This window comes from Arthroderma uncinatum (genome assembly GCF_011692745.1).
Source record: "Arthroderma uncinatum strain CBS 119779 chromosome Unknown scaffold3, whole genome shotgun sequence".
Lineage (NCBI taxonomy): Eukaryota > Fungi > Ascomycota > Eurotiomycetes > Onygenales > Arthrodermataceae > Arthroderma > Arthroderma uncinatum.
Window position 1 is genome coordinate 3,372,954 of NW_022983865.1, and position 14,575 is coordinate 3,387,528.

The 14,575-nt window shown below is 49.6% G+C and overlaps 3 protein-coding genes across 3 annotated transcripts; 1 reads left to right on the plus strand and 2 right to left on the minus strand.

The window, feature by feature from the left end:
- Positions 1-758: 758 nt before the first annotated feature.
- On the plus strand, positions 759-2,484 carry GIQ15_04776 (inositol-3-phosphate synthase; the record flags this gene model as incomplete). Its single annotated transcript, XM_033552193.1, has 3 exons — positions 759-1,459; positions 1,523-2,285; positions 2,350-2,484. The coding sequence occupies 3 exons, from the start codon at positions 759-761 to the stop codon at positions 2,482-2,484; spliced, it is 1,599 nt and encodes a 532-aa protein (XP_033405923.1).
- A 5,512-nt stretch (positions 2,485-7,996) lies between these two features.
- On the minus strand, positions 7,997-10,539 carry GIQ15_04777 (rho-GTPase-activating protein 5; the record flags this gene model as incomplete). Its single annotated transcript, XM_033552194.1, has 4 exons — positions 7,997-8,692; positions 8,858-9,996; positions 10,071-10,235; positions 10,356-10,539. 4 exons carry the CDS (start codon positions 10,537-10,539, stop codon positions 7,997-7,999), a joined length of 2,184 nt encoding a protein of 727 aa, XP_033405924.1.
- Positions 10,540-11,962: 1,423 nt separating this feature from the next.
- On the minus strand, positions 11,963-13,422 carry GIQ15_04778 (uncharacterized protein; the record flags this gene model as incomplete). The annotated part of the gene is made up of 6 exons (XM_033552195.1): positions 11,963-12,402; positions 12,452-12,519; positions 12,588-12,964; positions 13,018-13,085; positions 13,147-13,183; positions 13,252-13,422. The coding sequence occupies 6 exons, from the start codon at positions 13,420-13,422 to the stop codon at positions 11,963-11,965; spliced, it is 1,161 nt and encodes a 386-aa protein (XP_033405925.1).
- Positions 13,423-14,575: the final 1,153 nt, after the last annotated feature.

Genomic DNA, 14,575 nt, shown 5'->3' on the forward strand with positions numbered 1-14,575 from the left:
ACCTGCCGTGCGATATGCGGGGAGTCGCCGCGGAGCCCTGGACGAGAATCATGGCGGTCTCGGGTGGAGCAAAGGTAGAAACGAAGTGCGAGCGGCCGGGCGAATTCACAATTAATAATGAATATCGAGGTGTTTGCGTCCACTGGACAAGGAGCTAGGAAAGATTATCCTGATCTCTCCGGCGTGGTGGAGCTGGGTGGACGTTCTCCAAAATAGCCGGGGGAGGGAAAGTTATATAAAGACCCCTCCGTCCCGCCTCCGTCTTCCTTTTTTCTCTCCCACCCACAAAGCAAGTCAAGATAGCCAGCTTCACGTTCGATACAAGCTCAATCTTATACACCACCCTCATAAAAACACCTCTTCAGCGCTCTGCTGAAGACGTCAATTCACCTTCTTATCCCTCTCGTCCGATCACTTCTTCCTTTTAGAAGCTGATCCTTCAATACCGCCAAGACGTTTTCCAACCTCCTGCCATCGTGAGTCCCTCTTTATATCTGCTCTGAGATGGAGAATCATGGCTTTGATATGTCTTGTAGCAATGGCTGACCAGCTCTCTACAGGTCGCACCACCCGTTTAACGGAAGCCGACGCTCATCCGCTCGTGGAGGGGCATCGGACTCTCCCCATACCAAGTAAATTCACTTTACCAGCATTTGAACAACTACATCTGGAGTTCTTCTGCTCCGAGAGTCCTCATCCCGCCAATTCCTCTATAAATACATTCTTCAATTTTAATCCAACGCTCGCCAAATTGAACAATGGCTCCACACGCGGATGCAGCTGCCAATGGCTCTGTTAACGGGTCGGCCCCCAAGCCCGGGTCTGATCTCTTCAAGGTCGAATCTCCCAACGTCATCTACACCGACAGCGAGATCAACACCAAGTATGTCTACCGTACGACTGCGGTGTCCAAGACCGAGGAAGGTAGCTTCGTAGCCACCCCCAAGGAAACCGTGTATGACTTCAAGGTCGACCGCAAGGTCAGCAAGACCGGTGTCATGCTTGTCGGTCTGGGTGGAAACAACGGATCTACCGTCACGGCTGGTATCATTGCCAATCGTCGTGGTTTGACCTGGGATACCCGTGAGGGAAAACGCTCTGCCAACTACTATGGCTCCCTCGTCATGGGTTCCACCGTCAAGCTCGGTACTGACGCTAAGTCGGGAGAAGAGATCAACATCCCCTTCAAGAACATGCTCCCCATGGTCCACCCCAATGACCTCGTTGTTGGCGGTTGGGACATCAGCGGCATGAACCTCGCCGATGCCATGGACCGTGCAAAGGTCCTCGAGCCAACCCTCAAGGACTTGGTCCGTGAGGAGATGGCCGCTATCAAGCCGCTCCCCAGTGTCTACTATCCTGATTTCATTGCTGCTAATCAGGAGGAGCGTGCTGATAACGTTCTCCCTGGCTCCAAGGCTTGCTGGGAGCATGTCGAGCAGATCCAAAAGGACATTCGGTAAGTTAACTTGTACCTCTAGACGTCTTTATATGATGTATCAAATTACTGACGTATGAATAGTGACTTCAAAGCCTCCAACGGACTTGATAAGGTTCTTCTCATGTGGACTGCCAACACTGAGCGATATGCCGATATCATTGCAGGCGTCAACGACACTGCTGACAACCTCCTCAAGTCTATCAAGGAGGGACACCTGGAAGTTGCTCCATCCACTGTCTTCGCCGTGGCCTCGATTCTCGAGAATGCTCCATTCATCAACGGTTCTCCCCAGAACACCTTTGTCCCTGGAGCCATCGAGCTCGCCCAGAAGCATGGCGCCTTCATCGGTGGTGATGACTTCAAGTCTGGCCAAACCAAGATGAAATCTGCCCTTGTTGACTTCCTGATCAGCGCCGGTATCAAACTCACCTCCATTGCCAGTTACAACCATCTCGGAAACAACGACGGCATGAACCTGAGCTCCCAGAAGCAGTTCCGATCCAAGGAGATTTCCAAGTCCAATGTCGTTGATGACATGGTTGCCGCCAACTCTGTGCTGTACAAGAAGGGTGAGCACCCAGATCACACCGTTGTGATCAAGTACATGCCTGCTGTCGGTGACAACAAGCGTGCTCTCGACGAGTACTACGCCGAGATCTTCATGGGAGGCCACCAGACCATCAGCATCTTCAACGTCTGCGAAGATTCTCTCCTTGCCGCTCCCCTGATCATTGACCTCGTCGTCATCGCCGAGATGATGACTCGTGTCAGCTGGAAGGCTGCCGAGGGCGAGGAGTACAAGGGCTTCCACAGCGTCCTTAGCATCCTCAGCTACATGTTGAAGGTATGTTCCTTTCTTTTCCCCTCCCCTCCATTCACAGTAATATTCTCCGATTAACACTAAATAGGCCCCATTGACCCCTACCGGAACTCCTGTCGTCAACGCTCTCGCCAAGCAACGTTCGGCCGTCACCAACATCTTCCGTGCCTGTGTCGGCCTGCAGCCAGAGTCCGACATGACTCTCGAGCACAAGCTGTTCTAAGCAAACGAGTCATTAATTGGTATCCTTTGATTCTTCGTAGAACTTCAGTTTTATCTAGATAAAGGATACTTACTCTGACAAGCAGTGGCGAAGAAGTAATGTTCCGGGTTATTCTACTTGATGTTATTAGTTGCTGTTGTGAGCTCGACGAAGCTGCAACGTCCATTCGTTTAGACGGGCCTAGGAGCCTCCCTGAGAAGGGTTATCCATCAAAATAAATTGAGTATCATTTATCGACCTTTTCTTTCGAGTTTCTCGTTCTGCTCATGTGATATCAGGCACCGTCCGAAAGGGGTAATCGGTGAGGGGCACTTCTACTCTACTTCTACTCTACTTCTACTCTACTTCTACTCTACTTCTACTCTACTTCAACTTCTACTTCTACTCAACTTCTACTCAACTTCTACTCAACTTTCACCCAACTGCAGGTTAATACGGAATACATGGCAGGCAACTCAAGGATAGAAGACTATTTCTCTCCAACCAGTGGGACTACCTCCAAAAGAAAATTTGATGTCACATACTATGACCAGGACGGCAATACTATCTCGGAGGGAAGCCCCGAATGCAAACCTCAAAGACAGTACGAATCTGTCCCTTTTCTAGGAGACCTTACTCCAGGCCCAAAGAGAGTCACCTTTGAGGGTAGGATCGTGAATATTTACAACCATGAGAATAAATATTTCGACGATAGTGCTGGAATAACCACCAGCAGACGAGTGACCAAGAAGAATAAACGGTTAGACGGAGACGATGGTGTAGCAGGTCAACAGGCCAGGGGATGCTTGAAAATAATCGTCAAGGATGACACTGGCTGCATTCTGGTACTTACTGCCACCCCTTCTATATTTTCATCCTTGTTAACTGTACCATATATAGGTCAAGCTATGGTATGCAGATGCAACCTATGAGCTTCACTTAGGAAAATTGATATCTATACGGACGACCCATATTTCCCCCTTTAAACAAGGGACGAAAAGCGCCTGCAGTACAGCTCAGTCTTCGACTTCCACTATGAAACCAGTTCTTCCGCCTCTACAGAAAAAGGATTGTCCCCTGAAGCTGGCGACGAGCATCTTTCCGGAGAGGGATGGTGGATGTGGGATCAAAGTACATGAGCGCAGTGATGTAGGTATCATTGGCCGTATTCCATTAGGGTACGGGGATGGCTCTCTATTCGCGTTGGACTCCCTCGTCGATGCTCCGAAGAAACATGCAAGCGGAAAGCCGACCAAGGTATTAGGATACGTTTGTGGGATTGGGCCAGTTAGAGAATGTATGTATCCTTTCCTTCATTTGTTGCTTCAATTGGTTTAAGTATCTACCTTCGCAAATCCATATTTACTTACACACGCACCTTAGCACATAATTCCAGCAACCAAGCAGTCCCAACCATCGACATAGGCATCAGCGATGGATCCAGCGAAGCTTGCCTTGGCTTATATGGAGAATCAATACAATCTGCAATGAAATGGATACCAAATTCCACGGTCCTACTGATATCTAATGCAAGCTGGAAGCCTGGCTCAAGATTATACTTGACTTCCCTCACCTTTACGGAGGTTGATCCCGATATTATTGAAGCAGAAAACCTGAGGAAACTTGCAGTTCGTAAAGCTATGCATGTTAACCCTCCATTCCCTACTGACTGTATGTCGCATATATTAAGAGAGTGTGGTTTACCCGGGTGACCATGGCTCTAAGTTTTAATTATCTTTTACATAGTGTTCGACGTTGAAGAGTTCGAAGGCTCAGTCGAAAAGATCAAATTCACTCTTGCGGATATAGATGAGTGGTGAGAAACCCCCTTGTTCCAAATTCATAAATGCTCTTACACCATAACTAATAATTACTTTATAGTGCTAAGTCTACACGAAGTGGTGCGCTGAGGCTAACTATCCCTAGTCATAAATATTGGCATGCTGATCTGATTTTTTTCTAGAGTTCATGGGATATGCATACTTGATGTTACTAGATATAAACCTGGCGTCACTATATAAGCAGAATTGCCTATTTTGTGCTGAATGGTGAGTATTCTATGTGTCTCTTAATAATGACAAATCTCTGTTATACCCGCAATCGCTGCACTTCTAACATGTCTGCCGCCTAGTTGCAAGGTACCAATATTCTCAAATTGCAACGCAGCTTGCTGCGGGCAGTGCGGAGGAGAAATTGAATTGAAGCTTAATCCACAGATAGTGAGTTTTCTCCTACCCCTAGACTTTTTGGATATAATGATGGCCAGCATTTAGTCACTTCAACTCTAAAATTGTCACCTTACTGCTATGGTGAATGTTTATCCCCACGGCATAATTACTACTTTAATGTCGATGAGTGGAATTGAACAAGTTCTACTCAGAGGAGTTGCTTACAATCTATATAATTCATAGATTGGCTCGGTGGTTGACGAGACGGGAATGATATCATGCTTTCCCTCGATGTTCAACAACGCAACGAGATCAAATGTCCTCCTCAATTCTGCTGGCCAAATGGCAAAAACTAAACATCTGAAACAAAAAGGGACGTCCCCGTTGTTGTGGTCTGCGGACGCCATGCAACAACTTCTCGGCTGTGATATTGCAGATTTATTAGTGGATCATGACAACAATTCGGCTGAGACGTTAATATCCCTTCGGCTACATGAGTCAAGACTGGCGTATTCCCGTATTATAGTGGTCTTTGGGTGGTGCTCCGTGGATGGGAAATTAGCAATTTGTAAGGTGATTAAGTGAGGTCCATTCGTTGATGCCGTTGCTCTTTAGGGGGTCATCTGAGAGGGCACCGGCAAACTATCTCAAAAGAGGATTATTCCTATGATAGACTAACATTATTATTATGGTAATAATAATTAATATGTATTATACATTCTATTCAAACACCCCTAGGGGGTAAATATCGTGAATATTCCCCGTGTCAGGGATTACCCTCGGAACGGAATTCAGCACTTGACCAGATCTTCTACCCCTTTTTGTTCCTAAAACTGGACGGCGTCTAATTTTCTCCATAGACTCAATCCTCGCCGCGATAATCAATAATCTCTCCTCTTCCCATGGCAGCCCCATAATTTCCATACCAACTGGCACACCGATAGGGATATTTCGAGATCTATCCGCTTTTGAGAATCCGGCTGGCACAGTAATAACGGGGTTACCTGTAAGAGCAGCCAATATGCCATTCCTACCATATTGGTTCCGGGAACCCAATATTACGGGCAGGTTTTGCTGTTGTGGGTAGATTAATGCATCCAGTTCGTGGGAGGAGAATGTCCGTCTAACCGACATCTTTAGGTTGTTGATAGAAAGCTGCCTTTGTGTGTAGGAGTTATTTCGGGGTGAGGAGACAAGTGCAGACTTTATGAAGTCATATTGGTGTGGGATTACCAGGAATGAAGGATCCTCCTTGCTAATTTTCTTATAAATATCGGCGAATGTGCGTGGTTGGTCTTTCCCGTCTGTTACCTGATATGATCGGCCCCTTTGATGATAGAGATTTTGTAGGTAGGAATCAACCATTTCTCTATACTCGTAAGTCTGGAGGTCCAAATTCAGAATTGCGGTGGAATTGTAGATCGGTTCAGTAATGGGAAATAGAACTGCTCCCGCTTTTTCAAGTTTAGATATCATGGCATCCATCACCTCGTTCACTGGACTCGTTTCGGGCCCATCAGTGCGATTGAAGAGTCCTTCTAGTACTCCAAATCGCATTCCTCTTAGGTCACCATCCCTATAAAGGCCGTCACTCCGAGAAAGAACATCAGTGTAATCTAAATCCCGAACTTGACGCGGTCGTAAAGCTGTCATGTTATCCCGTTCATCGTACCAGCCGCCGCTTCTCATCGTCATCACATTTAAGCTAACAGCCAAATCCCAAACACATCTGGCAATTGGACCAACGGTATCCTGCGTATAAGAAACGGGAAGCACGCCTGCGCGCGAAATCAAGCCCCGAGTAGGTCTCAAGCTGAACAAACTATTCGCACTTGCTGGACTGCGTAGTGAATTCACCGTATCAGTACCCAGGCCAAACACTGCAAAGGACGCTGCTATAGCTGCCCCAGTTCCTCCTGAGCTGCCGCCAGGCGTTCGCGATAGATCATAGGGGTTACGGGTTTGACCGCCGAGGGAAGAGACTGTTAGGCCTTCAAGGGCCATTTCATGCATGTTTGTCTTCCCTAGTATCACTGCACCAGCATCACGTAAGGCTTTAACAACAGGTGCATCATGTAGTGGAGGCACCGAATTAGATAGTGCCGCGCAACCTCCCGTAGTAGAAACATTGGCCGTGTCGAAGTTGTCCTTTAGAAGAACCGGAATGCAGTAGAGAGGTGGCATTGACGAGCCTAAAGTCGATGAATTATTGACAGAGTCTTCATAATCATGGGTATCATTGCCGCTATTCTTTGTATTTCCACTCAATGCCCGTAGAAGTCGTTCGTCCAGCTCATCGGCAACCGCTAATGAGTCCGCGTCAAGGCTTATGATGGCGTTTATCAGAGGGTTGTATGTTTCTATCTGGCTCAGAAACGCAGACACTACCTCGCGACATGTTATTCTATCTCCTCCAAATGTGATATTTGCGTAAATGGCTTGATGAACTGATCGGATAGTGGCTTCAGTTGGGTCGAATCGATTTGAATTGAGTGAACCCTGGAAGAGCAACGGGGTGAAAAAATCTGATATCGAATTTAGAGTCGCCCAAGCTGGGAGAATCGAGTCTTGGAATACTCTCATCTGTTTTGTAGTTATTAATAGAAGTACAGGTTTGTGTGTCCCGTTAATTTGATTGTCTTTCTTATAGGGGATGGAGTATGTGTATTTTCATCGTTCTTTTTAGGTGTTTGGGCGACCCCATTACCGAAATGCCGACAAGCCACCAAACACACAACCATCCAGTATGATTGAGCTGTGTTGCACAAGTATAGGTAACATTCTAGGCGTCATGTAAAGCGAGGCTGTGAATTTTCTCAATGATGGGCTTCTGCTGAAAGGCGATAGTCGTGTGTCTGAAGCCTTACCTGCAAGCCGAAGCTTTGAAAACTGCTACGAATCCACCGAGCCTCCGCTATGTATATATTTAAAATAGTTGAATATGAGATATACGCGCGATAGAAGCTATCTTCAAGCTCTAGCCTAAGAAAAAAAAAAGACAAGAAAAAGAAAAAAAAAACAAGGGGGGAATCCGACAGAATTAAGGAAGAAGAAGTAAGGCAAAAAAGGAACCAGGTAGACGGGCGTTATAAAAAAAAAAGCACAGAGGGAAAACGGAGACGAAAGGCATAGAGTACAGTTCGATCATGCCGTGTCGATACTGAGCCGGCCAATGGCATATCTTGCCTGGAAGGTGAGTTGGGTGACATCAAACGCGCCATACCGTGATAACTAACTCCGCAATTTGAACATTATGCTACCACCGTTGCCGCCGTCGAATGAAACCGGAATCCGCTCGCCACGCACAGGAAGGGAAGGGAAGAAGGGGATGAAAAAAAAAGCAAATTAGAATTAAAATAACGCCCTTAATCCTCGGACTTCTTGCCAGTCAGATGGAATCGCCAACTCCGTCGCTTCTCCTTCTTATCACCCTTGGAAGATTCATCGAGATCCGAGGTGTCTGTCACAGAGTACGAGTTTGGAGACGGGGTACGCGAGCGAGGTGGCCGTAGCATGCGCTCTGTGAGAGAATGATGATGATGCTGTGAGGAGGGATTCACTTCCAGGCTTGTCTGGCTTTGAGAAGGTGTAGAAGTAGGTGATGGCTGGGTCGCTGGGGGAGGAGGGGATACGGGGTTCGACACCTTGGGAGTAGAGACATGAGATTCGTCGACGAATGGGGTTCCATCTGAGTTGGAAGTGAGGTTGGAAGACATCGTCTGAGGGCTTAATGGTTGAGAGGTTATTGGCTTCATTGGAGTCTCATCCGATCCGCCTGGGAGAGACGCGGTAGAGCTCTGAGCACTTTCGCTCGCGCTTCCAGGAATGCGTCGCTTCTTCTTTAACTTGTTTGTCTGTCTGTCTTCTCTCTTATCGCTGGGAGGACTGGTCCACGCGAATAGAGAAGCTAGCTTGCGCTCCTTGGTAGGAGTGGTGGCCGGTTTGGGCGTCGCGGCGTCCATTGGAGGTGGAGGCGGAGCGTCGATATGCATCGGTCGTTGAGCTCGCTGAACAGGCAGAACGGATTGAGAGGACTGATTAACTTGACCGACCTGACCAACCTGACCAGGCTGACTAGATTGAACGGGTAGAATAGGCTGAACGGCTGGAGCTGGCTGGGCAGTCTCAGCGGACTGAACAGGCTCAGCAGGCTGCGCAGGTTGAGCAGGTTGAACGGCCTGGTCGGGCTGAGTAGACTGAACAGGCTGAGCAATAGTAACTTGAACTGGCTGGTCCTGTGTAGGCTGTTCTGGCTGGGTAGGCTCGACATCGGCAGGCAAAGGAATCTGGGTAGCATCAATAGCAGCAACAGGAGCTAAATGTTCAGCCTTGGCCACGAAGGGACTGCTCTCGGGCTGCTGCAATGGGGTCTCAGGCTGCTCGACCAATCTAGAAGTGTCATGCGTATGAGGTTGAGGAGATCTGCTAGGAGATCTCGAAGCCTGCAAAGAGTGCGAGGCGGGAGACAGGTTGGCAGACGGTGGTGTAGATGGGGGCTGCTGTCGAGTAAACGTGTTTGGCGGCGAGAATCCACCTGCTCTCTTCGAGGGGACGGTGTTGCTGCGATGAATGCCGATGCTACCTCCGCCCATCGTGTTGGAGGTGGGCGTCGTCGGGCTTGCGACGTTTCCGTTGGAGTTTCTCGAGTGTCGCGAGGAGACTGACATGTTCCTGCGGAGGGCTTCGTATTTCCTCAGGCTGTCTGCGCCTCCACTGGCGTTGGATGCAGAGCGTCTGATGGTAGTCTTTTGAAGCTGGGGGTACATGCCTCCCTGTATGTTTTTGACAGTCTGCGCATCTGCAGCGGTACCTGTCATGCCGAACAGGAAGTTATCTTGGTTCTCAATCAGGAAAACCATGACGTCCTGGCTCAGCTTGTATTCTTGTGGAGACATGTCGTGGGACGGGTGAGAGAGCATGCCGGGCTGGAAGATGGCTGCGAGGTTGGCGGCGGTCATACGGTTGAGGTCAGATTTGGACGCGAAGACGGTCAACAGGTCAAGGATGTATAGAAGCAGCTGTCGGTTCAGCGGCGGCAGCTCCTTGATCAGCTGTTGATATGTTGCGACTGCTGCATCCCTGTCAAATCCATGTTCCTTGTCTACCTGGATGGCAGCCTCTTCGCCGTCCGGCCTTCCCTGTCGGTGTCTCAGCGGGTCCCTGAAGCGCTCGTAGAATTCCAGGGGCACGATCGGTTCTGGGAGCTGGTTGAGGTAGCGGCGAAGAACGTTGGCTGCATCGTGAACGGTATATCCAGTCCAGTCTAGTCCCTTTCCAAAGCGATCGGGCGAGTTGAATATTTCCTGAAGATCTTTGATGCGCTTTGCAGAGCCACTTAATCTGAAGATGCCTTCTACGTCGGTCGCTGTGAAAACAAGTTATCAGTATTCAGGAAGAAGAAAAGAAAAAAGCAAAAGCAAAGCAGAATGTTATCTATACCTTTTTCCTTCAAGAAGACCCCGCATTTTGCCACTACTATCGGAACATAGCCGTAGATGAAGCTCTTCCCATCGTCACCAGTAAGAGATATAGCCACGTTGGCATACTTGATGCTCACGTTCAGCGGGATTCCAAATATTCCAGAGGGCGTCTGAGGGGCTAGCACTTGGATATGTTAGCATCAATGTATCACAATCAAGACAGTAACAGTGATTATCAGACAGTAGCAACAACTCTCAGACAGTAGCAGTAACTATCAGACAAGAGCAGCTTGATAAGACATACCTGATCCATCCTTCTTTGTGCTTCTCTTGAACTGCCTCCACCACCCAGCCAGGTCTCGCTTTGAGGGAGGAGAGTGAGCGGTGCTGTTGAGCAGAGAGGAGGATGACTCCTGCGCGCTGGCTGTGGAAGACTGGAGTGAGGCCTGGTATGGCACCTGTGAATGCGGTGCCTGGTTGGATGCCATGGTAGACAGACAGACCAGACCCAGATAGATACACCAGATAGACCTGATCTAGATAGACAGTCACAGATCCCGACCAGACGGTGATATATCGTGCCGGCCTGGTTTCTCTCCTCTGCTCTCTGCTCTCTTCTGCAGGTTATATATCGACGCGCCTGTGAGGCTTGAGGTGGCGGAGTATGACTGGCAGCCTGGAGACAGAACAGTCCAGCAGCGGGAGCAACGGCCGAGACGGACGAGGAGTCGAGCAGTATCTAGATACACAGCCTTCGCATAGATGTTGGTTCTGTTGCTTGTTGCGAGGGGGCGTTCTGGTGAGAGAGGCCTGGCCTTGTGGCTGTTCAGCGGACGTCTCAGGTCTCGGGCTAGTGAAGCGGCCTCCTGGTCGATCCGGGGGCGAATCGATACGATAGCGATAGGAAGCTCTCTGGCGACTGGACTGCCGTAACCTATCCTCGAGTGTGTTGTGAGTCCTCTGAAGGTCGTGTTGGTCGACGACGTTATAAAGCGAGGTCAGAATACCAACGGCGGCAGCAATAGCAATACCAACGGCGACAGCAGCAGCAACAGCAACAGCAACAACAGCAACAACAGCAACAGCAGCAGCAGCAACGGCGACGACGACTGCGAGCCTCTGTGAAGCTGATATTTGGGGGCGGAAGCGCAGAGATGCAGGTCAAGAGGAAATGCGCAGTTCGTGGTTCAGGCCCTGCGATGTTTCTCTCCCATCGCCAAGTCCCCTTGCTCCTGGGTAACTGGGGGCTAAAAATGTTCGACCGCCGGAACAGAAATCGCAGACATCCACAGGAACCAGACGAGGACTACGGAATCGCCAGGGACAGGCTGCTGCTGGTGGAGATGACGGCGAAGTCGAGGAAGACGTCTGGTTTTCTCCATGAAAGAGCGTTTGGAAGGTTTCTATTTCTACGGAGTGCAAGGGGGAACTGTCAAAAAAGCTCGGTATACGGAGTAAGATTAGGTGTTTTAATTCTATCCAGGCATTTCTATCTCACATGGATTAAATGGTAAGCTGCAGGCTGTCTTCTAAGCGGATTCATGTCCACGGCATCCTGGCGTTTGCAGATGCATCGATGCATCGGTATAGACATGGTCTCTCCCCCTTTTCCCTCCCCTTTCTCTCCTTTCTCTTCTTTCTCTTCTTTTTCCTCCGTTTCCCTTCTTTTCTCTTTCCTCTATTCTATTCTCCTCGTCAGCAGCTGGAGTCGTCCGGCCTGCTGCTGGAGGCTGGATGCTGCCGACCCGTTATATCACTATAGCTCTGGACGCTGCGTTTGGGTGGCAATGGACTCCTATTCTCCATCAATAAATGTATCCTGCCGCTCCATGGCCCAGACGCCGTCGCTGGGGCGCATGTCTCACGTTGCAGGAAGCCCTCATCCGCGCGGAAAATGCATATATCGCCCCCCTAGCCGACCCTGGAATGTTCAATGATAGACACGTCCGTCCGCTTGAGTATCCCTCCAGCGTTAGCCATATAGCAGTCGCCCTGGCTCAGCATGTCCTCCTCGCTGTCGGAGCGTCGCATCTGTCTGTGTCGGTCGGATTGGATAGATGTCAGGACGATGTTGTCTTGGACCCGCGAGCCGTTCTCCCACGGCAGTCCGCCGCGGCCGCAATGGGATACAGGCTTCCCGCCTCGTGAGACGCGAGAAAACTGGCCCGAGTTGTAGGCTTGGCCAGAATTGTAGCCGCGGGACGGAGATTTGGACGAGCCTTTGCTTGTTCGTGGGGGCAGGCAGCATGAAAGGATGTGTGAGAGGGTCTGGCGGGCCATCGGGAGACACGCGCATACGATCCCGGAGTTGATTTCAACTGCACTCCAGCTTGAGATTGGGCTGGTGCTCCCTATACCATTGTCAGCATGATGCCGGTTGCTGAAGCGAGAGATGCTTACATGTCACGTCCTTCACTCCCGAGGATGCAGCGACCAGAGTCACTCGGTAGATGCTAGTGATGCATACGCTGGATCTCGTTAATATCATTCTGCGTCTGTCGAGCGGGCATCGAGCGAGTGTCGGGCGTCAACTCACAATGAACCAAGTAGGAACACCAATATCAAAGCGAATTTGTCGCGCTTCGTCAATTGAAGACGGAGAATCTGCTGGATAGGGAGGACGAGGAGTATCACGTCTGTCGTGATATTGATTATCGCATAGGATAGCCAGTTGGGGAAACTGCTCAAGCACTTATGCGGGATGCTTCGGTCCCAGTAAGCGCTGACGGGCGAGCATTGCCAGATAGTTGGTGGAATAAATGCTATCCCTGAACATATGGTGAATACGATGAGGCAGATGCATATCCGCCTGAAGTATTGATGGACGTAGAATATCCTCAGGTATAGAAAGAGGATTGACACTTTGGCCAGACAGATCACCAGCTTGTATAAGACTTGGGCGACCAGAATCCACTGTGAACATACGGTTAGCAACTCTTTCAACGGGTGAGTGTGAACATCCTTACCTTGAGGGACTGCTTTTCCATATCGTCAGAAACGTCCCAGTCATGTCTGCCATATCCATGCTCGACAGCTGGAAGAATAGGGGTGTCAGGTAACCAGACGATCAAGCCAGGAACAGTCAAACAACATACCGATATTCTGAGCTGTTGAGAAGAGGACTGACAGTATCTATAGCTGGGGTTTAGCAAAACATTATCGGAGCATGGGATCAGGATGGATCAAAATGAACAACGCACCAGAGCCGCGAGTATAGTCCAATCGTCGATTTGGATCCCACTTCGCAGAAATCTTGAAACCAGACGGATAGCGACAAAGATGCCAGCCACAATGACGACCACGACGTCTGTTACCCAGAGCTGATATCCCCTGCTGGGGACTTCAGCCGTTGGACGCCCAAGATCCACCATGTTAGGCAGACTCGATCATAACCCCCAATATTTTTAAACGGCCAAATCGCCAATCACTGCATCCTCGAGAGTGAAGGAAGGCGCCTGAGGTAGTTATTCTCTCTCGCCGACGATGAGAGAGAGGATAGGAACCCGCGCAGCTTCTACACATGCAAAATGCAGCAAACAATTGGCCCGAATATTGATAAGAAGGGGAACCCTTCCTTCGGAATCCCGCTCAGCCGCTGGCTGGATAGATTTACTCATGGATAATGATCCCCCATCTTACCCCTGGCACGGCTGTGCATGACACCTAGCAAGGGTGCAACGCGCGCCCGATCACACTCAGTCCCAGACTCCCAGATCAGGCCCGCCAGGTAACCTTCACTACAGGGTGTGCGGAGGACCGAGGGGGGAGATTCGGTTCTCCCGTCCATCACGTCCACCAGTCGCCAGTCGATCTGGAGTTATAGCCTCGATTGCGAGGCAAATATGTACTCCGTACTACGACATATATGGGAGCTGGAACCGTGGAAGGGGGGGACTTTTTTAGGCATGGACATGACGGTGTATGTACCTACGAACCAAGATGTATGACCTTGCGTTCGTGGAGGCGAGAATAGAACTGCCTAGGGTGTAGCGTTGCACTGGGGAAGCTCGTCTGGGGGAATCTTAGCGGGATGAAAACACGAGAGGCCCATATATTGGTGCATCTGAGCGGCAGCCAAGGATACGAGGGGATTAAACCCGGCTGCGAGTGACGATAATATGTGAGTATATAGGCCTCGGACTAACTGTCTGATCCCAGCGTCGGAGATGGGGGATACAGCGAAGGAACCCAACTGGTTGTATCGCGTGTTGTGTACGGCCTGAACATATCATAACTCGCTGGACTGTACGGAGTAGTATTAAGGACGAAAGGAGCACGAAGAAAGCTTTATCTAGCCGTTTTCTAGACGAACCTTCGATCATCTAGCTCGTTCCACCAAGCGAGAGACATTCTATATCCGCAAGTATACCTAGATGTACATCTTCAGTCAGTCTACTACTCCTATTCACTCTACTCCGGTGATGTCAGAATACCTCGTGATGGCTCACAGGCGATGCTGCGAGGATCTGATATGGATGAAAACTGAAACAAACCCTTCCAGGGTGCAGGCTCACGCTACGGAGT